Source organism: Photinus pyralis, unplaced genomic scaffold (assembly GCF_008802855.1).
Source record: "Photinus pyralis isolate 1611_PpyrPB1 unplaced genomic scaffold, Ppyr1.3 Ppyr1.4_LG9, whole genome shotgun sequence".
In the NCBI taxonomy this organism is placed as follows: Eukaryota; Metazoa; Arthropoda; class Insecta; order Coleoptera; family Lampyridae; genus Photinus; species Photinus pyralis.
In genome coordinates, this window is record NW_022170878.1 from 1,871,907 (window position 1) to 1,895,540 (window position 23,634).

General features: G+C 40.2%; 1 protein-coding gene across 2 annotated transcripts; it reads left to right on the forward strand.

Moving 5' to 3' along the window:
• Positions 1-206: 206 nt before the first annotated feature.
• Positions 207-23,615, forward strand: LOC116180853 (mucin-5AC-like). 2 transcript variants are annotated; one of them, XM_031501009.1, is made up of 14 exons: positions 207-370; positions 16,569-16,626; positions 16,685-17,127; positions 17,174-17,298; positions 17,346-17,475; positions 17,524-17,709; positions 17,755-18,152; positions 18,199-18,299; positions 18,347-18,648; positions 18,693-18,961; positions 19,013-19,105; positions 19,152-19,301; positions 19,349-19,456; positions 20,518-23,615. In XM_031501009.1, exons 1-14 carry the CDS (start codon positions 362-364, stop codon positions 23,402-23,404), a joined length of 5,259 nt encoding a protein of 1,752 aa, XP_031356869.1. In that variant the 5' UTR covers positions 207-361; the 3' UTR covers positions 23,405-23,615. The 2 variants fall into 2 exon arrangements, with proteins under 2 accessions (XP_031356869.1, XP_031356870.1); XM_031501010.1 differs by lacking the exons at positions 207-370; positions 16,569-16,626; positions 16,685-17,127; positions 17,174-17,298; positions 17,346-17,475 and having other exon boundaries at positions 17,573-17,709; positions 17,774-18,152.
• Positions 23,616-23,634: the final 19 nt, after the last annotated feature.

The window sequence follows — 23,634 nt, forward strand, 5'->3', positions numbered from 1 at the left end:
TAAATCGTAAGTACCACTTTGGTACTGTTAAAGTATGTCGCTGAAAGTTTGAAAATATCAAAAATTATTAGAACAATTGTGCCGCACAAATCCAAAGTCATGAGAAATGTAATAAATAAGTCCTTGTGTATAAAAGCCAGATGGATATTGACATATCCCCCGCCTTTGTAAAATTTACCTTTCACCTTCTGTTAGGTACACCTAAAGCCAGTACTTCTTAGCAAGTCGTGGTGGTAACATTATTGGTGCCCATTGAGTAAGTGCGTCCGTGCCCAAAGATTTTCGAGTGTTATCCCGAAGTAGCGTACACCACCTCTCGGATGTAACTTAATTGGCTACATGAGAACTTAGGACTATCAAAATGAGCAAGGTGAGACCATATTTTCCTCAATTAAGTGCTGGTTATGACATTCTTCTCCACCCTAATACATAGTAATGTGTGAATTTTGTTTAACAATCGCTTAACGCTCGAGTGCAATAACTCATTGATGGGTACCACCAGTACTTATTTGGTACCGTACAGTTATTGATTACCACTGTCCTAATTTACATATTAATAGACCCATAACGTTATTAGCTTAATTATGCGTTAATCCACGTTGATCTAATTAGACCAACAGCTTCTGGTGTAAAATAATTGTACAATCCAATAATGTGCGACTGGGTGATATTAACATCAATTGTATCAATTCAACTAAACTGTACCGGTCATAAAAATGGAAATGAGAGGTGAACGAGTGTGACTAAATAATTCATCGCGCCAATTATTTAGCATTTCCTAGACTTTGCGCATTCTTTTTGCTTGTAAATTTCGTTTTCATTACGCGGTTACGAAAACACAAAACAATGCCGTTATCCTTGGTACTGCGGCAGCAGGTGAGCTTTTACTTTCAAACTGAAACGTCCGACTGCGATTTTTTTTACGAATGATTAGTTCCACAAACTGTTATCGATCAAATAGAAAGTCGAGGAAAGATCCTCGATACGAATTTCTTTTTCGAGGCGCGTTCTAATTACTCAACGTACGTGCGAGTATGTCTCGGGAAAAATGACAAGAGGATCATCTTCTTCGTGACGCCTCCTACGCGTCTCGTGCTCGGGGCTCTATTGTCATTAACCCCATGAAGATCATCGGCCGAACGAAGAAAGTTGAACGTTGAAGGTTACATTTACGTGACACTTTTGGAAATGTTTCTTCATTAGAATTACAGCAAAATTTCCCCAACATTTACAAAAATACACAATATGTTACACCAAATACACAATTGGTACACTAGCGAGTTTGTTTCTGATAGAAATTTCGTATTCAATTTGTTTCTTTTGTATACCGAGTGTAATTATTAAATCGACCAAATGCTTTGATTCTAAGAAATGGAGTCGTATTATAGTTTTAAGGTCATCTAATGGTATAAGAGTGTAATAAAAAAAAAATGTACAAGTAAAGATTCACAATTGAAATAAAAAGGTCCTTGTTGCACTACACTACTCAGACAATGAAAACATAAGACAATACTCAAACTAGTTCAAGTTCTATTTCTATGGGCAACTTAAGCATTGGTTCGTAACTTTAAATTACAACATTTCTGGCAGACATTGATTTGCAGAATCTAAAAGGGTAGATAAAGATTATGTAACTTTCCAAGTTCCTTTCATATTCACCTCCAGCTGTAGGTATTTAATTTTTTCTTAGCCATTCCTTAAGTTCCTCGCTGTACTTCATTCAACTCTCCCCTAAGTTCCCTTCACATTATTAACTTTCAAATCTTTCTCAAGTTCTTCTCTAATTCCTCCATAAGTTCTTCCCAAATTGTGTTCAAGTTCTGCTCAAGTTCTTCTTAACCTGCTCTCAACTTCCTCCAAAGTTCCGTCAAATTTCTTCTCAAATTTGTTTCCATATAACTACCAAATTCACCTTAAGTTCCTACCAAATCCTTTTGTCTTTCTCTGTATTCTCTCACAACTTCTTCATATGATTAAGCTGCCCTTAATACATCGAGTTGTTCTTAAATTACACTTAAGTCCTCATTAAGGTTCCCGCCGTCACATTCTTGTCAGATTTCTCTTACGGTCATTTCAAGTTCCTCTACGTACATAATTTGTAATCTGTAGAACATTTGCTAGATAATATAGTGACTTTGGGTATGCACTTTTTGCTACTTATTTATTTGCAAGATTAAATTATAATATTATAATATAAATAATTATTTGTTTTATGCAAGCGGATAGGGTGTAGCGTAGCCTTTCCCCGGAAAAACGTGATCACAATTTGATCCCATGGTGGGAAACTAAACTTTATGCGGTCTCGTTTTCGTTTTTCGTTAATGTCAAGGTTAAGTTGGTAGAGCAAAGTCTTAATTTTGTTACAAATTTCGTCGGAAAAATGGCAAAACAAATGCATTTCTCTTTGGATAAAATTGAGATTAAGTTCGAAAGGAAAGTCTTCATTCATTGTGGAATACTCCTTGAGACCTTTGGATGTCCTTTAAGACTGTGCGCTCTTAAACATCTTTCAAAATCCCTAAAGACCTCTGGGTGACGTTTGAAAATTTGGACTTTGGACTTACTGCCAACGGTAAATGTAAAGATTCCTGGTTTAAATGACCTTAAAAGCTCTAGATTTAAAATGAGCTTAGATTCGGCACGCAGGAGAGAAGAGAATGACAATAACTGGGGGCTGGGGCTCTTGCAGATCCGATTCTTAAAAACCCCACAAAGAAGTTTGTAAAGACTCTCAACAGATCCAAAAGGGTATTCAATTCACTGAATCACTTAAGGAGTTTTAAAGGCCGTTGATGACTGCTCATGCTCAGAACTGTTCGAAGACCCCGGCTGTCTTGGAACCATTGAAACTCCTTGCAAGTTTTTTAATTCGCACATTAAATCCACACAGGTATTTAAGGGTAAACGTATCACGGGGGGGTCTGGGGGAATACCCTTCAATGTACGAAGGTCTATGCCTGTTTTAGGTAAACGAAGATTATAGGCTCTTTCGTTTTCCAGGGTGGCATAGCTTGAGGGGTATTCTATACCCCCAGAATCCTCGCAGGGCTGAACGTATTACAGGGGGGGGGGGGCTTGAGGGTATGGAATTTTACTCCCCTCCCTCCCCGTTCTACTCTCTTCCCGGAAATGTTTAGAAACCGTTTTCGAAAAATCCTCAAATACATTAGCACTTACCTACACCATAATCTTTCAAAAGAGTCTTTAGGGCTGAACGTTTTTAAGATGAACGTATCACAGGGGGGTCTGGGGAGTATGGAATACCCTCCAGTATACGAAGGTCTTATGCCTGTTTTAGGTAAATGAAGATAGGCTCTTTCTAATTCCTGGTGGCATAGCCTGGGGGTTATTCCCTACCCCTCGGTTGTACTCTCTTCCCGAAAATGTTTAGTACCTTTAGCACTTACACTATAACCTTTCAAAAGAGTCTTATTGGGGCTGAACGTTTTCAGAGTAATGGTATCAGAAGGGGGGCTGGAATACCCCAGACTCCCCGGTTCTACATTCTTCCCCAAAACGTTTAGCGCCTTTAGCATTTACACCACCATTTTTCGGAGTCCTACGGGCTGAACATTTTGATGGTGAATTTATCACCGGGGGGTTCTGGGGGATACGAAGATCTTATGCCAGTTTGTAGTTAATTGAAGATATGCTCTTCCTTTTTCCTGGAGGTATTCTATACCCCCAGACCGCCCCCGGTTTCACATTCCTCCCCAAAATGTTTAGTGCCGTTAGCACTCAAACTATCATTTTTCGAAAGAGTCCTAGACTGGGTTTTTCCTTTTTCTGGGAGGTACCCCATACTATCCCACCAATTTTGTCGAAAAAAATTTATGCCATTTCTTTTTTGGTAGGTACCTACATTATTTATGAAATGGACTGTTGCAGAAATCTAAGCTTTTATAATAGTCCAGGAAATAGAGACTCAAAATGGACCGTTTCCTGCAAAACGAGAAGTAGTTTCAATTTCTTTGCATGTCATGAAAGAATATCTGGTGGTTAAGAATCCAAGTTTTCGACCTCCCACCCCCTGTGCTTCCCCCGCACCACTCTTAAAACCCTTAAAACCCCTTAAAACGATATTTTTTCTAAAGTGAACCATTAAAAAGGTATGATTCAAAAACTAAGAGGCCAACCAACTTTCAGAGGTTTTGGGGGTGGTACGGGAGAAGCACAAGGGGTGGGATGTCGAAAACTTAAATTCTTAACCACCCAGATGACTGTCTATGCCATGCAAAAGAAATTGGAACTACTTCTAATTTTGCAAATTAAAACCCTCTAGGTATTCCTTGGACTATAAATAATAAACCGATACAACGAAATATCGAAGGATCCTCAGTATTACAATCACTTTTAACGACAATTTATTTTAATCTTACATTATATACATTTTATAGTTTAACGAAAATGCATCAAATTCATGTCTTGGTCATTGAGATAATGCTCTTGGTCTCTTTGCCTACGATCTTGGTGCATAAATAACGATTTTGACATGTTTTGATCAAAATTCACGTGGTCGCCAAAAATAGATCAAATTCATGTTTTGATCATTGAGATAATGCTTTTGGTCTTTTTCCCAACGACCTTGGTGCATAAATAACGATTTTGACATGTTTTGATCAAAATCCATGTGGTCGCCATAAATAGATCAAATTCATGTTTTGGTCATTGAGATAATGCTCTTGGTGTTTGTTCCAACGATCTTGGTGCATAAATAACGATTTTGACATAGTTTGATCTTTGAATCACACTCACACACATGCGGTTATCAATTGTGCACGTGATGTATTTTTCAGCATCAAGATAATGCGTTTGAAAGCTTTCAAAACTCCAAATTCATGTATAAAAAATAATTTTGGGTACATTTTGCTCTAAAACTTTTGACCTATACCACAGAGAAGAGTTATATGAAAAATAAAAAGAGCGCACACGGACGGACGAACGGACGACAATACAAAACTATAAAGGATCTGAGGATCCTTAATAAAAGGACGTAGTAGGTATTGAAGGTTTTAAGGTCATTTTATAACGCTAACTTTGAAGAGGGCTTCAACTTTTTAAGAAACTGTTAGTTGAAAATTATGGACGATTCTAATAAAATTTGAAATTCGATCACCATTAGAACTGCAATTCTAAAGTGAATTATATTATTTATGAAATTAATTGGCAAGGTAGACTATCGAAACCTAATACATGCACTTAAAGTAGTTCAAGGTTTGTGCAACTTGAGCGAAGAAATAGTACCTAAGGTGCCATAGCCACGAGTTATCCTGAATGTCCTATTTGACACTTGCTATACGCTCCTATGGGTTCTTCCTTCTTATATGTTTCAATCACACTAGGTGGTGATGTATTTATTTTTTCTCACAAGGATTAAATTTCTTGTGACGGTAACAGTCTTTCTGGCGGTGTCGTATATCTTTAGTTAAACAAAAAGAGCGAAGCTTAGAAGGTGATCCATTTTTGCTGTTTCAAGGGTAAGTTTACATGTTAATATCGGGTGTTCCATCGGCTACTTCGAGACAAAAGCTGAGGTTCATCATTCTTCCCTTCCCTTCATAAATAGGTTTTCTAATGTACCTTCCTCTACGCAAGTGAGGCACTGAACCCTCGTGCTCGCTGGACTAGATTTTAATAAGATTACAGGATGATCCTAAGAAGATCACACAAGGAACATTTTTTGAAATGCAACGGAGGCGTGGTGAAGGTTTGTGATTAGTCAACGGTCTTCTGTGTAATAATATTTACTTTCTTATCTCTTCGTCAACCGAAAATATCTTCTACAGTTGGCCGTGTACTGAAACGACCAAGTCGGAAAGTGATCGGAAAGCTGCTGGCTTCCTTTTGGACAAAATCCAAACCTTGAGCAAGTTCGATGACCGCAGTTGTTGGATCATGAATTATGCTCTTTCAGTGCGCGTGGTACTCTAGTGTGGCTTCTCGGTTTGTAAGATAGGAACGTTAAATGCCGAATGGATAAAATGAAAATCGTGTCTGTTTTTTTGCCGTTTGTAAATCCACTTGTGATCCTAGGGCTCCTGGAAGATCTCGTTGAAAAGCTCGTAGTCCCTTATTTTAGAAAACTTTTCGAAAAGGCTCCTAAAGGTTTTAAGAGGCAACAATGCTTGGAGGTTCTTAAATGTGGAAGCTTTTCAGAATGTTTAAAGGCTTGTAATGATCTTAGGGTTCTTCCGAGCAGACACTTTCGGTTGGGAACTCTATGGAAAAACTAGATGCAGAGCCATCTAACTTTCATGTCGACATGTCAGGACGCTCGGTAACAATAGACTCGGTGTGGAAGGCACGAAATTATAAATATTTTACACATTTTTTGTTAGCGATGTCTGTCAAGAAGGTCACCGGATCTTCGAAAGAACCCTGAATCCCGAATCATTTTGGAATCTGGAACCTTGAACAGTGGATTCTGAAACCTACATCTAGAAGCTTATATGTCGTATCTTGAATCCAGCATCTCTTGCCCTTGACTATCAGTCTTAAATTATGAATCCTATACAACACCCTGTATTTGGAAGCATTAGTTTTAACTGGGAAAGTAAAATAGATAGGTTTTTGAAAATTTGTACAGGCCGAATCGATGTAAAATATTTTCAAAATGGCCGCACTTCCGGAAACACCGGAAGTAGATAGTAACTTCGTTATTTTAAATAGCAATCCCTATTTTTTATTGGATTTTTGGATTCTACGTGAAATTTCAGTTCTTTTGATACCCACATGTCTATATCTGCCATTTATGGTTTTCAACTTACTTTAACTTTAAGAAAAAAAATGGCGGATGCAGATGGTACATTGATAATTGATTACTTGAAAACGGTTGTAGTCATGGTAACCTATTTTAATCAGTGCATAGAGAATGAATAGGACTTTCTTTTAGTGCACTTAAAAAAAGTTAAGTTGCGTACGACCGCCCCTATGGAGATCCAAATTTATGAAACTTCAAAGACTAAAAACTCAGTTTTTTTAAATGGAATCTCATGCAATAGTAAGAACATGGTCACACCGAATTTTTTAATCCCGACCAAAAACTTAAAAGTCAAAAGAAATACACCCCCCTGAATAGAACGGATATTAGTCTTAAAAAAATGTAAGCCTTTAGAAGACCCTAAAATTCAAGAATTTTAAAGACTCTAAGGCACTTTTGCCTTTGAAAGCGTTTGGAGATCCTTTTTAAATACCTTTGAAGGCTCTTATACCCATTAATAATATCCCTCCTTACCCTCGATTTTTACACAGGGGAAAGAATTGTATATATCCTAACAGCTTGTGGAAGGTCCTTTAGAGCTTTTGGAATCTCGTGTTTGCAATTAGGACCTTTAAATGACCATAAAAGTTTTTAAAGGCTCTTAAAAAAACCAGAGCCGTCGGAAACGTCTTTCAAAAACCCTTAGAGCAGGATTTTTAAGGTATTCTATAGACCTTAAAACCCCACAGAAAAGTCTACACAAAAAGAAACCTCTTGGGGACCTTTTTGCAGCCTGTTAAAGAATCTCAGAAATCATTGCTTTGGTTTTTAAAGAAAGGACATTAAAAGTTTCTTGTAATACACTTGAAGACACACCCAAAGCATCAAAAAACCTTTTAGAATAATTTGTAAATTCCCTTAAAAATCCATAAAGGACTTTTAAAAGAATCTTATGGTATTTTGGAAACAATAGGATTCGTAGAGCGCGGTAAGGGTTTAACGGGTCTCAGATATTAAATATCCTAGGCCTACTGAAGGCTTATGAAAACCTTTAAAACTCTAAAGGCTTCCCTTGGTGACTCTTGAAAACTCTTTAAATTATTAAATGCCTTAAAAAATTTTAAAGATCCATTTACCAAATGTTTCGCCTTTCTAAGAAATATGGAAGAGAATCTTAAGAACGTGAAACCCCTCTGGAAGATTTCTGGATTTTGAGCGCTGCTTATGGCGATAAACCAAAGGTAGACGCCTTATACTCGAACGTATTTACTCTACCTATGCAATTACCCGCACTAGTTGCTTTGCATTTTTGCCAAGCGCAGAGTTCACTTCTTATACTCGACCTATCCCGAAGTGACAAGCAGAGTTAGTGGATGTAGTGAGTCACTTCTTTCTTTCCTTCCTTCCCATTCCGGATCAGAGTCAAAATACTCGTCAGGATATATTTATTTCTCTTCAGAAACTTATCCCATTAGGAAACTTCCTCTTAGTTTTAATAACATTTGGCTCGGCCAGTACACCCAGCAAAGCAACAATGGGCAATTATTCACATGTCTCAAAGTGTTTTAACTCGGCACACTTCAAAACACAAATCACCGATTGAGTTCTATTGAAGTATCGATTGCATCGCATTGCGCAAAGGCGTAAATGTCGACGTTGCTCAATTCGTGCACCTTTAACTACCCTTAATTACCGTTAGACCACTTTGTGTTCATTATCGCGCGCGATTTTTCTAATTAACCTAATTAAGAGTTCATTATAAACTTAATTACACTGTACAAGGCCGTTATCTGTCCTTATTTCGATAACGTTTTCACTGGAATCGAATCGATCAAACTATCTGGAGCAGCGCCTAATTGGAGACCAGCTCATCTAGAGTTGCCATCATTCCACAGGGTTCCATTTTAGGACCGGTATAATTTACATCACGATTGAATTTATATGACTCGTGTTCTTTATTGCAAAGTAAACCCGACCATATCAAACAAATTCGTACTAGTGGCATTCAAAATTAGCATAACACTCAGAATTGCTGTAATTAGTGGGAAAATTTTACGTTTATTATTTTAATTATGAAGTTTACGAAACTCTGACCTAATTTCGAACAATACCTACTTACAATATGTGAATCGTGGTTTAGTTGTACCTACCAAAAAGCGCGTTTCATTTGTAACTGTTTCTATTTTATTTTAATTACTATTCATCTCACATTCGTAGGTACAAACGTGGTCACAAATGATAGGTGGATTGCGCCATTATGATCGAGAGTCGCCCTACTTTTAGAATTGAAACAATTCCTTTCATTATAGACACCAAAAAGCTAATTTTAGCTTATATTTCTGAATTGCATCTAAAAGTACGATACTCCGTATAGATATGTAACTCCACAATTAGCACAATATTGTTCTGCGATGTTGTGAAATTTTCGGTTTTTAGTGATATCCGACAGAACCATCTTACCGACGGAACCATCTTACATAAATAGCTATTACAGCAACTGCACGAAGTCGCTTTTATTTACGCCAAACCCGCACTTAAAGCCTACTAAGGGATAATTGTGAAATGTCAGATTATATTTCTAATTTGGTGCGCTATTGACATTGTTTGGTAATATTTCCTATAACTAAGTTGATCTTATATCAAGTGGAGGTGGGAATTTTGGCACATTCCAATAGTACGAGTCCATAACTTCAGACAGGTAAAGGTCTTAGTGTTACATACGCTTCGCATCGATGGCTCTATCTCTATTTCTGGTTATCAGATCTTGATGGACCTAATTTTTTTTTGATTCTACAGACCAAAATTTATTAGAAATCGTCTGTCACTGGTAGATTACCGACATCTTCTGTATTTGCCAAGGTTTAAAGGGAAAGTAATGGCCTTTGCGTTACGCTTTTGGAAAAGGTAACCGAATCTTTGATTTCCTGAGGGGGGGGGGGGAATACAGTTGAAAATCTTTCTTTCCTGAAGAGTATTTACATACTCCACATCGTCCCTTACTGGTAGATTTTAGAAGACTACTAGCTTCTAACGGTTTTGAAAGCTTTTTAACAATCTATAGGAATTCTCTTGATCCAAAAGTTTCTGAAATTTTAAGCTAAAGTAGGTAAATAATTTGTTGAGGCTTTTGAGACTTCTTCTGGTAACAGAGCAAGTTGACAAAACTTTTGTGAGCTATTAGGCGCAATATATTCCGCATGGGCCAAACAATTTTGAAAATTTATGCACTATTTTTAGCGCGTTTCCACAAAAATAACAAGTTAAAAAGTAATCGTAAACGATTTACATAAAGCGCATTTCCACTTGCATTCATTTCCCATTTGTAAGATGCAACTTCTGTTAAAATCGTAAAAATCCGCTCACAAATATGAAAGATAGCGTTGCACATTGGCAATCCATTGTTGACGTGCTACTTCAATTTCAGTTTATGCGAAGAATTTCATTTCAATGCTTTTCTAAATAAGAAAGTTGGAACTGCGCATGCGCAAACCTAAATTTTAAAACTAATTTTAGATTTTCCTTTGTTCCAAGCGCCTAAGTATCAAATTTCACTTAAATAGTTCCATAGATAAAAAAGTTGGCACTGCGCATTCGCAAAATAAAATTTTGAAACTAGCGCTAGATTTTCCTTTATTCCAAGTGCCTATGTATCACATTCCATTTAAATTCTTCCATAAATAAAAAAGTTGGCACTGCGCATGCGCAAAATAAAATTTTGAAACTGGCGCTAGATTTTCCTTTATTCCAAGTGCCTATGTATCACATTTCATTTAAATTCTTTCATAAATAAAAAAGTTGGCACTGCGCATGCGCAAAACCAAATTTTGAAATTGGCTTTTGATTTTCCTTTATCCCAAGTGCCTATGTATCAAATTTCGTTTAAATTCTTCCATAAATAAAAAAGTTGGCACTGCGCATGCGCAAAACCAAATTTTGAAATTGGGGTTTGATTTTCCTTTATCCCAAGTGCTTATGTATCAAATTTCGTTTAAATTCTTCCATAAATAAAAAAGTTGGCACTGCGCATGCGCAAAACCAAATTTTGAAATTGGCGTTTGATTTTCCTTTATCCCAAGTGCCTATGTATCAAATTTCGTTTAAATTCTTCCATAAATAAAAAAGTTGGCACTGCGCATGCGCAAAACCAAATTTTGAAATTGGCGTTTGATTTTCCTTTATCCCAAGTGCCTATGTATCAAATTTCGTTTAAATTCTTCCATAAATAAAAAAGTTGGCACTGCGCATGCGCAAAACCAAATTTTGAAATTGGCGTTTGATTTTCCTTTATCCCAAGTGCCTATGTATCAAATTTCGTTTAAATTCTTCCATAAATAAAAAAGTTGGCACTGCGCATGCGCAAAACCAAATTTTGAAATTGGCGTTTGATTTTCCTTTATCCCAAGTGCCTATGTATCAAATTTCGTTTAAATTCTTCCATAAATAAAAAAGTTGGCACTGCGCATGCGCAAAACCAAATTTTGAAATTGGCGTTTGATTTTCCTTTATCCCAAGTGCCTATGTATCAAATTTCGTTTAAATTCTTCCATAAATAAAAAAGTTGGCACTGCGCATGCGCAAAACCAAATTTTGAAATTGGCGTTTGATTTTCCTTTATCCCAAGTGCCTATGTATCAAATTTCGTTTAAATTCTTCCATAAATAAAAAAGTTGGCACTGCGCATGCGCAAAACCAAATTTTGAAATTGGCGTTTGATTTTCCTTTATTCGAAGTGCTTATGTATCAAATTTCGTTTAAATTCTTCCATAAATAAAAAAGTTGGCACTGCGCATGCGCAAAACCAAATTTTGAAATTGGCGTTTGATTTTCCTTTATCCCAAGTGCCTATGTATCAAATTTCGTTTAAATTCTTCCATAAATAAAAAAGTTGGCACTGCGCATGCGCAAAACCAAATTTTGAAATTGGCGTTTGATTTTCCTTTATTCCAAGTGCCTATGTATCAAATTTCATTCAAATACTTTTATAAGTAAAAAAGTTTGCAATTCGGCTTATAAATGGTCGAGATGCGAAAAGGGCACTGTGAATTTTGAATCGATTCGATTCAACTTTTGGCATTGCGTATTATATGGCTAAATCTATGCCCATATTGAATTTCATGCAATTCAGTTCATAACTAACGGAGATGTAAAAGCGATCGAACATTTCTAAACAAAGTTATCGTTCACACGGACAGATAGATGGACAGACAGACAAAGGAACAGACGGACAGACCAACCGGCAGGCGACAGATAGCAATGCAAAATTATAAACGATCTCTAGGATCGTTAATAAACGGCAAAAGTGTAAAATTATGGAACATGTAAAAAACGGTTTTTTGTTTTTTTTACAATAACTTTTTTTGTAAGCGGTACAGAAAAAATTCCTTCCTTGGTACAAGACTCGACACCATAACGAACCAAATAGCGAAAAAAGTAGAACAATAGCTCTTAAGATAAAAAACTAGTAGCGTCGCAAAGTTAGCGGACGGACGGACGGACGGACGGACGGACAAAGTGGCCACAATAGCGCATTTTTTTTTTATTTTTGTGGAAATGCGCTAAAAACAAGTATAAATTGTGATAAAGCGAATTTTTTTAAACCGAAATACCGTTTGTTTTGACATCACCAATGGATATATTTCCTGCAGACGTCTCAATCGTCCTTTGTGAGTACCCTCTTCCGACAATCCGTTCTTGAGGTATAAGGGAATATACCCGATCACAATAAGAGGTCGAGGAAGAGGGCTATGGTTGGTAGAAATTAATTCCTTTCGTTGAGACCTTTCATTAGAGTACCATGAAGGATAAAATAGTTCCACTCCCCACCCTCCCCCTCCACCCTCGTACTTTGATAAGAGGACAGAAAGAAGGGCAGTAGTTGGTAGAAAACGGTCCCTTTCGTTGAGACCTTTAATTAGAATAGGTACCTACAATGAGAGATAAAATTAATTTTTAACCCCCCCCTCCCCTACTGATCTCAAAAAAGAGTCGCACGGGAAAATAGAACATGTGTTTACCTCCCTCCCTCTCTCATATTCTAAAGTTTAATTTGGCACCACTAAAAGCATGCGTACGCAAAATCTGAGATCAATTGGTTATCGTATGTAAACGTTATGCACGTTTTACTTTCAAAAACAGCATCTTAGGAAATAATTCGTGGGGGGGGGGCCTTTTAGACAGCGAAATTTGTTGGCCATTCCCCTAGAAGTAGTTCGAAACGGCAGAAGTGGGTCCGGACGGACGGAAATAAAAACTCTGCTATTGTGACCAACGTCTGTCCGTCCGTCTATCTGCCCGTTCTACTTTTTCGCTATTTGGTTCGTTCAAACATTATAGTATGTTCTTTGGTTCGTTATGGTGTCGAGGCTTGCACCAAGGAAAGAAATTTTTCTGTGCCGTTCAAGAAAAAAGTTGGGGCAAAAAATCTGTTTGATGCATGTATCATAATTTCACACTTTTACAGTTTATTGACGATCCTCGACATCCTTTATTATGTTGTATCGCCGTCTGCCCATCTGTCTGTCTCCGTTTGTCTGTCCGCCTGTCTGTCCGCCCGTCTGTCCGTTCGGGTGCAGTTGTGCATGATAACTAATACCGAATCAAAAAATTTGTTTTGCGCATGCGCAATTCAATTTTTTTTAAATTTGTGAAGATATTTAAATGAAATTTTGTATGTAGGCGCCTCCCATAAAGGCAAAACTAATGCCGAATCAAAAAATTTGTTTTGCGCATGCGCAATTCGATTTTTTTTAATTTGTGAAGATATTTAAATGAAATTTTGTATGTAGGCGCCTCCCATAAAGGCAAAACTAATGCCAAATCAAAAAAATTTGTTTTGCGCATGCGCAATTCGATTTTTTTAAATTTGTGAAGATATTTAAATGAAATTTTGTATGTAGGCGCCTCCCATAAAGGCAAAACTAATGCCAAATCAAAAAAATTTGTTTTGCGCATGCGCAATTTAATTTTTTTTAATTTGTGAAGATATTTAAATGAAATTTTGTATGTAGGCGGCTCCCATAAAGGTAAAACTAGTGCCAAATCACAAAATTTGTTTTGCGTGCGCGCAATTCAATTTTTTTAAATTTGTGAAGATACTAAAATGAAAGTTTGTATGTAGGCGCCTCCCATAAAGGCAAAACTAATGCCGAATCAAAAAATTTCTTTTGCGCATGCGCAATTCGATTTTTTTTAATTTGTGAAGATATTTAAATGAAATGTTGTATGTAGGCGCCCTCCATAAAGGTAAAACTAATGCCGAACCAAAAAATTTGTTTTGCGCATGCGCAATTCCATTTTTTTTAATTTGTGAAGATATTTAAATGAAATTTTGTATGTAGGCGCCCTCCATAAAGGTAAAACTAATGCCGAACCAAAAAATTTGTTTTGCGCATGCGCAATTCGATTTTTTTTAATTTGTGAAGATATTTAAATGAAATTTTGTATGTAGGCGCCCTCCATAAAGGTAAAACTAATGCCGAACCAAAAAATTTGTTTTGCGCATGCGCAATTCGATTTTTTTTAATTTGTGAAGATATTTAAATGAAATTTTGTATGTAGGCGCCCTCCATAAAGGTAAAACTAATGCCGAACCAAAAAATTTGTTTTGCGCATGCGCAATTCCATTTTTTTTAATTTGTGAAGATATTTAAATGAAATTTTGTATGTAGGCGCCTCCCATAAAGGCAAACTAATGCCGAATCAAAAAATTTCTTTTGCGCATGCGCAATTCGATTTTTTTTTATTTGTGAAGATATTTAAATGAACCCAGCCCCACATTCGTTATTTAAAACTAATTTTTAGCGCATTTCTTAAGAATTAAAAAAAAATGTACTATTGTTTGCGTTTTGTCCGTTCGTCTGCCCGTCCGTCCGTCCGTACCCACTTCTACCGTTTTGAACTACTTCTAGGGGAATGGTCCTAGAGTCCTAGAATTTTGCAGTAGGTAGCCTATACCTTGAAGGTGTGCCAGACGACCATCAAATTTCGGGGAGAGGGGTGGAACTACTTTTATCCTTCATGGTACTCTAATAAAAGGTCTCAATTATACGAACGAAAGGAACTAATTTATTTCTACCAACCATAGCCCTCCCCCCTCTTATCGTGATCGGCGTGTTTTCCCTTATAGGTAGGTACCTCAAGAACGGATTGTGGAGAAAGTACGCACAAAGGGCGATTGAGATGTCTGCAAGAAATATATCCAATGGTGAAAAGCTATTTCCGATCAAAAAATGCGCTTTATCTGCACAAGAGTTCTCGTTCTAAAATTTTATTAATTGTAGTCGGATTTTAGGTAGCATTTTACAAATGAAAAATGAATGCAGTGGAAATGCACTTTTTGTAAATCGATTACGAGTACTTTTTTAAATTGTTTTTTAGTAAGAATAATTAGGAGCAATCGCTCTCTGCATTCTCTTAATACAAATTTCCCGAGTTGCTGTCGAGTCACCTTTGGAATTTTTGTTTACATGGGAAATCGTACTTAACTTGAGCTTCCAAAGGCGACTCGATAGCAACTCATTTTTGACCGCCCCTTATGTGTTACACGCTAGAAAAATTTCCAAATTTTTCTGATAATGTATTAGGAGAATAGAGCTCATCAATCCTCCTGATACAAATTCCTGGAAATTTTGGGGAAGGTCAATTTTGAACCTCCCCCCTTGAGGCTAGAAGCATATAAACCGTCATTCATTATGTTCCCCTGATAGACAAAGTTTGCAAATTTTTACAGTCTTCCTTGTACAAAAGAAAATTTGTGGACTGCTACTGGGATCTCTCCGCTCACTCCAGATACAAACGTTACCCCAAATTTTGTAGTTGATGTTTTATGTATCAGGAGGACAGATGATGGTATAATATCTCATCCTTTATCATGTTTTCCTGGTACCCATAAAAAAATTACAGCATTTTTGTAATGGATACCGAATTTGTAACACCAATTACAGAAACGCGATGTAAGTGTAACACGACTTCGAAAAGGAATCCGCGGTCATTAAAGATAATTGTTTCAATTCTTACCTCATTCTCATCGAAACGTAACGGGCGTAGGCAAACATTTCCTTTTCGTTTTCAATTGCAATTAACATCAGACATTTTGTTCGTTCTCGTCAGCGTAAAACGTGTTAATGACGAACTTGCGACCACACATTTGTCTGCGGCGCTACACGTCATCATGTGCTCGTATATGCAAATGGTTCAACCGAATAACCTTCTTCTTGGGTTTTGATACAATGGGTGAATAATCTGTTACTGCAATTAACATTTAGCCGAGGAATACCACTCACTATCTGTTTCCTTAAAAGACAAAGATCACGGTCAATAGTACCTAGACCAGTTTTGCGACTTAGTCATTCATGGACGAGCCTTGTATCATTTTTGAGGATGGCCGATTAATCAATAATGAGGAAATTGTTATGCAAACATATCTCGTAATTTATTAATCTTAAAGGAAAGTGTGTAAGAAAAGTTGCACTTTCACTCGAAGATATCGAATTCTCGTCGCGCCTTTACAAAAAAAAACAATCTGCAGAGATTCGTTTCTTTAATTAGTAATTAGGATTACACTCCACCTTCAGCTAGGCTTGTTGCGCTATTGTTATATAAGACAGGTCGCAATTTGGTCACAATTTGGTCATTTGGAGATTAAGCGGATTATGTAACGTGCGTGTGCCAATGAAGAAGAAATTTTTAACACGGCAAAAGTATGAGTGATAGACTGGGAAAGCGTGGTAACTAAAATAATCGCTAAAAGGAATGCAATGGAATGCAACGTTTATATTGAAAGTCACTTTATGGGAAGTTGAACTAGATCAGCACTAGACCATACTTTCACTGTCTTGTGAAATTGCCTTAATTAAATTACTTCTTCCAGGTGCCTCCATGGTCGTGGTTGTGCCTGACAACTGTGATTATCTGGCATGTAGAATTAAGTAAGTATCCCTCCCAACGCCAAAACTCCGCGCTTCACCCCCAAAAACTCTCTTTGAGGTCACCAAGAAACCCGAGTCGTCTGCTACTACACAAACTGGTCCGTCTACAGGCCGGGAACGGCGAAGTTCAACCCACAGAACATAAATCCCTACTTATGCACGCACTTAGTCTACGCCTTCGGCGGTTTTACCAAAGAGAATAACTTTAAGCCCTTCGACAAGTATCAGGATATCGAAAAAGGCGGCTACGCGAAGTTTACCGGCCTGAAGACCTACAACAAAAACCTAAAGACGATGCTCGCCGTCGGCGGCTGGAACGAGGGCTCGTCGCGCTTCTCCCCGTTGGTCGCGAGCGCCGAACGGCGCAGGGAGTTCATAAAAAATTCCATCAAATTCCTACGCCAAAATCACTTCGACGGACTCGACCTCGACTGGGAGTATCCCAGCTTTAGGGACGGCGGAAAACCGCGGGACAAGGACAATTACGCCACCCTAGTTCAGGTAACCCGACGCTCACCGCCCGCCGTTTACCATTTTTGACCAACAGGAGCTGAGAGAGGAGTACGACAGGGAATCGGAAAAAACTGGAAGACCACGACTGCTTTTGACGATGGCGGTACCGGCCGGAATCGAATACATTAATAAAGGCTACGACGTACCTCGCCTAATGAAGTAGGTCATTCGTAAGGGAGATCATTTCTGATGAGCATCTTTTCTAGGTATCTGGATTGGATGAACATTCTCAGTTACGACTACCACTCGGCGTTCGAGCCCGCAGTCAACCACCACTCGCCATTGTTTTCATTGGAGGAGGAATCCGAGTACAACTACGATTCCGATCTGAATATAGTAAGGGCTTAGTGTATCGGCTCAGCTTACCAGCATTGCATGTTGCAGAACCACACCATAAACCATTACTTGGAGGCCGGCGCCGAAGAAAGTAAGCTGGTGCTGGGAATCCCAACGTACGGAAGATCGTACACTTTATTTAATTCGGACGCGAATGAATTAGGATCACCAGCCGATGGACCTGGTGAGATGGGCGACGCTACCCGTGAAAACGGTTACCTGGCCTACTACGAGGTACTTTCCACCGAACTTCTCAGTGATCAAACCTTCACGTTGTAGATTTGCGAAAAACTCAAAGACGACGGCTGGACGGTGGAGTATCCCAATCCGAAAGCAATGGGTCCGTACGCGTACAAAGAGAACCAATGGGTCGGGTACGACGACGAGGGCATCGTGAGGAAAAAGGCGGAGTTTGTGGTCGAACGAAAACTGGGAGGTATAATGTTTTGGTCCATTGACAACGACGACTTTAGGGGAACGTGCCACGGAAAACCCTATCCGTTAATTGAAGCGGCTAAGGACTCTCTCATGTCGGCGTCGGAGTATAACAAAATTAAAGTTGAACCCATACAGTCGACCAAGCTCAAAACGCGCCCTCGACCTAGACCAAACCGAAAGGAGGAGGAGAAGACGACCACAACCACCGAGAGACATAGGCCGATTAGAAAGAGACTGCGGTTAGTAATTGAGCGCTTGGCGTTTTCTCTATTCCACATTTTCCAGGTCCAAACCGCAAAGTACCACTGCAAGCCCCACGACCAGCAGCCCTACCCTGACAAAGTATCAAACGCCAGAACCACCCACCACCCCCGATCCAGGAAGCGGTAATCGCCTTTGTGCTGCTTTCAGCATAACCGGCCGTGTCTTTCAGATTTTAAATGCGAAGACGAAGGCTTTTTCCCGCATCCTCGCGATTGCAAGAAGTACTTCTGGTGCCTCAGCAGTGGACCTTCAGAGCTTGGAATCGTGGCGCATCAGTTCACTTGTCCCTCGGGGCTGTTCTTTAATAAAGCCGCTGACTCGTGCGATTACACCCAAAACGTACGATGCGTCAAGCCGAAGTCGACGACGACCACAAGCACATCAACGACGACGACAAGCACGCCATCGACCACGCGTCGCCTAACAACGTCGAGGACCACCACGACCTCCACTACAACGCCCCAAGCTGAGGTACTTACCCCTACAATTGGTGAAGCCTGACGACATTTTTCTAGGAATACGAGTACGTGTACGACGACGAAGATGTTAACGACAAGGACTCGGAGGAGGACCCCAGAGTGATCAAAGAGCTGATCGATTTAATTAAGAAAGCTGGCGGTATAGAAGAACTAGAAAAACAGTTGGATATCCACAAAAACGGAAGCGCGAGTACGAACCCGGGATCCACCACCCCGTCGGGTTTCAGCAAGGTCCTGTACGAGCGGGTACTTAAAAATACAGCCGGAAAAACCGAACGACCCAAAACGACGGCCCAACACTCAGCGTAAGTACACCCACCGTCCAGGTCACCCTCAAACTAGCTGACCTACTTTAGTAACAGTCGCGGGCCTCAATTCGAAGGACCTAGAGAAGGCGTCCTCGCGAAAGGACGAGCCAGACCGCAATACACCGCAATTAACAGATTTAGGTAAGCTCACCTCTTGGTTTTTTATCGATTATTGATTGGGATGCAGATCGACGACGGCAAGGGATGAATCGGAAGAGGACGTCGAAGCTCACAAAACGGAATTGAGCACAACCAGCGGCAGAAAGTCTAATCTACCCGAGTACATGACTATAATACGACAACGGGCGTCTACCACTCTCATACCGGTGGTCGAAAAGTAAGGCGAAATGGTACAAAAACTTGAATCACGCACTTATTTTGCAGGCTTGAATCGGAGGAAGATGAAACGGCAACTGAAAGGAAAAAAATCACGCCCTTAGTCCCCGAGTACGTGACTCTCAGAAGATTTCGACCAACGACTGAAGATATTGGGTGAGCCTCGTGCACTGTTATTTCCGCAGAACTTTAAAATGAGGAAAAACTAATTTTTACATGTACTCCTTGGCATAGAAACGCTTTCGAAGTGCACAATAACTCCTTTTCTTTAGCGTGTGTTAGATTCACTCCAAAATGTTAGTTCATTTAACTGTAGATGCACGGAACTCGCGTTCAAATTTGCGTTCTGATAAAAATATCCGCAATAACCACTTTTTTGACGCGAGAATTCTATGAACGAATTTAATTTTTGACTACCTAATCCAGATCCGAATTAATATGAATCTCAATTAAATATTTACGTACTGCACAATCTCGTAGCCCAGAAACGAATGCTTCCCCAAAAATCCCGGAATAATCCCTACTATCTTTTGCAACTAATTAACACCTTTTTCAAGATGCGTCCATTAATTGTTCAGCAGATTCCAAACAAAATGCAGTAGAATTGGTAGAATATCGAGGCTTCTTTAATTCAGTTCCAATTTTAATATTTTTCTATTGTCAAAGATTACAAGTCAACGACTACTATTGCTATAACAACCAACACAATTTTTACAACTACTATGATGAGGCCTAGCACGCTTCGCTGCGCTATCTTGTGCATTTCACAGTACTCTCAACATTAATTACTCCTTGATCCTGCAGGGATCTTTTGAACAAACCGGAACGTTCTCCTGCTATCGCAGTCACTAATTCCGGCGGTAGTCCCTCGTGCGTGATAGTATTTTTGGGTATTGTGCGTTCAGCTATTTATATAAAATTGAAAACGGAACCACCTAAACTGTCCTGCCGTCATTTTTAGCCAATAAGAAAACCGCATGTTTTTTTCTATGCAAATTTCGGATTTAAACCTCCTACGGTGATCGCTGAGGGAATCATTCCAGTTTTGGATGTTCAGAGCTAGTTTTTACTGGCGTAACTGATTTTTATTTTATAGACTGCTCTGCTCTCATGAAGATGGCACTATCGCCTTCGTTTAGGGCAGCCAGGTCCAAGGTCGCCACCATTTCATCCTCATTTTATGTCGCTATTGATATTTGATTTCACATTAATTTCAGGGTACCTACTGAAGAAACGTCGACCAAAGCGGACAACATAAATAACTACATCGACAATGCGAAGAATGATGAAGAGAAGTCCGAGGCTCGCATTGAAAGCTCAACTCGCAGATATGCGATTACAACCGAGCCTTCGTCGCCAACAACGAAGGTGAGTGATCCTGTTCCTTCTAAAGCCATACTGAAGCCGAGACCCTTCCAAAAACCCGACACTATCCACACTAATCGATACCACACGCCGCCGAGGCGCACGACGACGACGACGACCGCCAAGGTTGAGGAGGCAACGACACCGGATGATTACGACGACAACGACAAGACGAACCAGTTGCCTAAGCGTCGTGGTTCCACCCGATTCGAGTACCCCGAGCCGCAAAATGATCAGAGGATTTACCAAGATCGCAAGTTCCGACCCGACATCGCACTGGAAATTTCCGATCTCTCTTCGTTGACTTCCGTCGACTTTTCCAAACCGTTGAACGTGACGGGTGGAAGGAGGCGGGTACCTCCACGTCGAGGCAATCCCGACGGTAATGCGATTGATGCGATCAGCACGACACAGTCTTCCATTGTACTGGCGCCTAGGTTTCAAAATCCCACTCGTAGTAGTACTACGACAACCGTCTCACTGTTGACTGAACCTAATAGCACACAGGGATATGAAAACCAATCTACCAGGACGACGAGTTTCTTTAGTAGACGGACTGAATCCTCAAAAAATGATGTCAGCCAAGCTACGCCAGCGTTCAGGTTAAGAAGTACTACACCAGTAACGGTCCTAAACGAAACGGCGGCAGTAAACCGATTCAGCCGCAAACCATTCCGTCGCACCACCACAACCGAACCACCCGTAGCGGTGAGCACAACCACAGAATCAAGGCGGAGGCCAACTCGGAAGATAATCAGACGTTACAGACCGACAAGTACAACGCAATCACCTCCTAGTCCCTCAAACGAAAAGCCAAACGTAACCGAAAGGGACAACTCAATAAGTACCACGCAACAATCTCCTAGTCCCTCAAACGAAATTCTTAGCACAACCGAAAGAGGCAGCTCAATAAGTACCACGCAAAAACCTCCTACTCCCTTAAACGAAATTCCTAGCGCAACCGAAAGGGACAACTCAATAGGGGACGATGACGAAGAAGAGGAAAACATAAAGCTCTCTGAGACGACCATAAAAGAAAGGAGCGAGCGCATCAATTCCCTCCAAAACGACCGATTCGAAGGTAAGCAAATATTCTCGGGCCTAGGCAAAACCTCATACCAGGAGAAGGGAGAGATAAACAACGAGGATTACTCGCTGATGACAAACATCGTTCGTTTGATAACGGAACCGTCGCAGTCCACGACGCCACCTGAAGCTCGTACAAGAAAAATAGTGCGCAAACTGGGCCTGGCTTCCACTACTCTCTCGGATAATTACACTCCGGTGGTACAAGAGGCGACGACCGAAGCGGTGACGGATGAGATCTCAACAGATGAGGTGCGGTTGACGACGGTTCAGGAAGTTGAACCGGCTACTAGCAAACTCCCGGCGAAGCCGTTCCCCCACAAGTCGAAATTTAGCCGCCCGCCGTTTTTACTTCAGCGAACGAGAGCAAGCACGGAGGCACCCGCGAGTTCCTCGACCAAGCGGAGCGGATTCAGAGCACGTTACGACCGAAAAAGACCTACGTCACTAGAGCCGGTTGTCATCACGCCAGATGTTACGACTGAAATCGCCAAAGCGACTAGGGAGGAGGCGTTCAGATCGCGTTATGAGCGGAAAAGGCCGAGTACGACCGAGGAAGTTACTAAAAGCACAACGACGGAGATGACCACGTCAGTTGAGGATGATGTACGATTGACTACAACCGAGGTAACCACGAATAGCGCAACAATGGAGATATCGACTCAACCTGAATTATTTGGGGAGGATGTTGTAGACGGGTACAGTTCGCATTATGAACCTACGGTGGAGACGACGAGCACAACACTGGAGGGCTCGACCTATAAATCAATTTGGGATGAAGTGGACACTGTGGAGGACAAGACGAGAAGTACTCCCATGGAGGGTACAAGTACAGAAGGTTTCGCCAGCATCTTTACAACCGATGATGTCAGTAGTACGACCACCGAACCCAGTACCAGTAGGGCATCATCGCCGAGCACAACCCGAAAATTCAGGAAGCGTCGGCCAACCAAATCGCGAATTTCGTTATCTAGGAACATTGATTCTTCTCATCAAACCCTTAATAGTGCTGATGACGTAGGAAAAACGTACAAATCAAAGCTGAATTTAAATCGGAACGTACAAGAAGTAACCACAACTGAGCCCGTGGCAACCGCTACGCTACTGCATGTATTTGCAGAAGCGGAAACCTCGTCGACGACCGAGGCAAGGCGCACAGACAAGATCGAAAAGCTGATCGAAATCAATCGCATCGTCGAGGTCTCGCTAAAGGAAGGCAAACTAAAGAATCGCACCGTAAGCGAGAACGAAGTGACACTCCTACCGACAATGGACCGAGTCGGCGCGATCAATCGCGTCACCAACATAAAAATAGTCGACTCCCTCAACTCACCCCCGCTCGTCGAAAGCAAATCGATAGTCAACACGTTCACGCCGAGACCGCACCACGACCCGGAATCGTCGACGATCGCCTTGGAGGGACTCTTCCAATTCAAAAACGAACAAGCCAATGACGAGCTCTTGGAAACCGAACACGCCCGATACGTCAACGTGAGAGTTCGGCCGCATGACGAGTACACAACCTCGAAAGCCGAAGTAGTCGAAATTACCCCGAAAGCGCGCGGAGATCTGATACGCATCGCCCCGATCGCCATCTCCCTTAAAACCCTTCTGGAACGAGGGATTGACAATGTCGCCTTGCCAAATAATTAATTTCTGTTTCGGTATCTTTTTTTAGGCGGAATGCTTGAATGAGTGCAACTGTAAATACTATTTATGTCTGCACATGTATTATATTACGCACTAGTGTTTGGGTCTTCCAGTTCGTGCCATATGAGTGTGATGTTAGCCGAAAACGGACTGTTGTAGATGTACGGTCAGTGGTTTTGTTGTATTATGTAGTTAAAATATATGTTTAAATGTTTCTCTTCTTTATTTTTTAC

Excerpts from the sequence above, each read along its gene's own strand:
- LOC116180853 (XM_031501009.1), top strand. Across the intron at positions 17,710-17,754 it reads GTTACCTGGCCTACTACGAG|ATTTGCGAAAAACTCAAAGA; the intron begins GTACTTTCCACC and ends TTCACGTTGTAG. Across the intron at positions 18,962-19,012 it reads ACGACGGCCCAACACTCAGC|TAACAGTCGCGGGCCTCAAT; the intron begins GTAAGTACACCC and ends GACCTACTTTAG.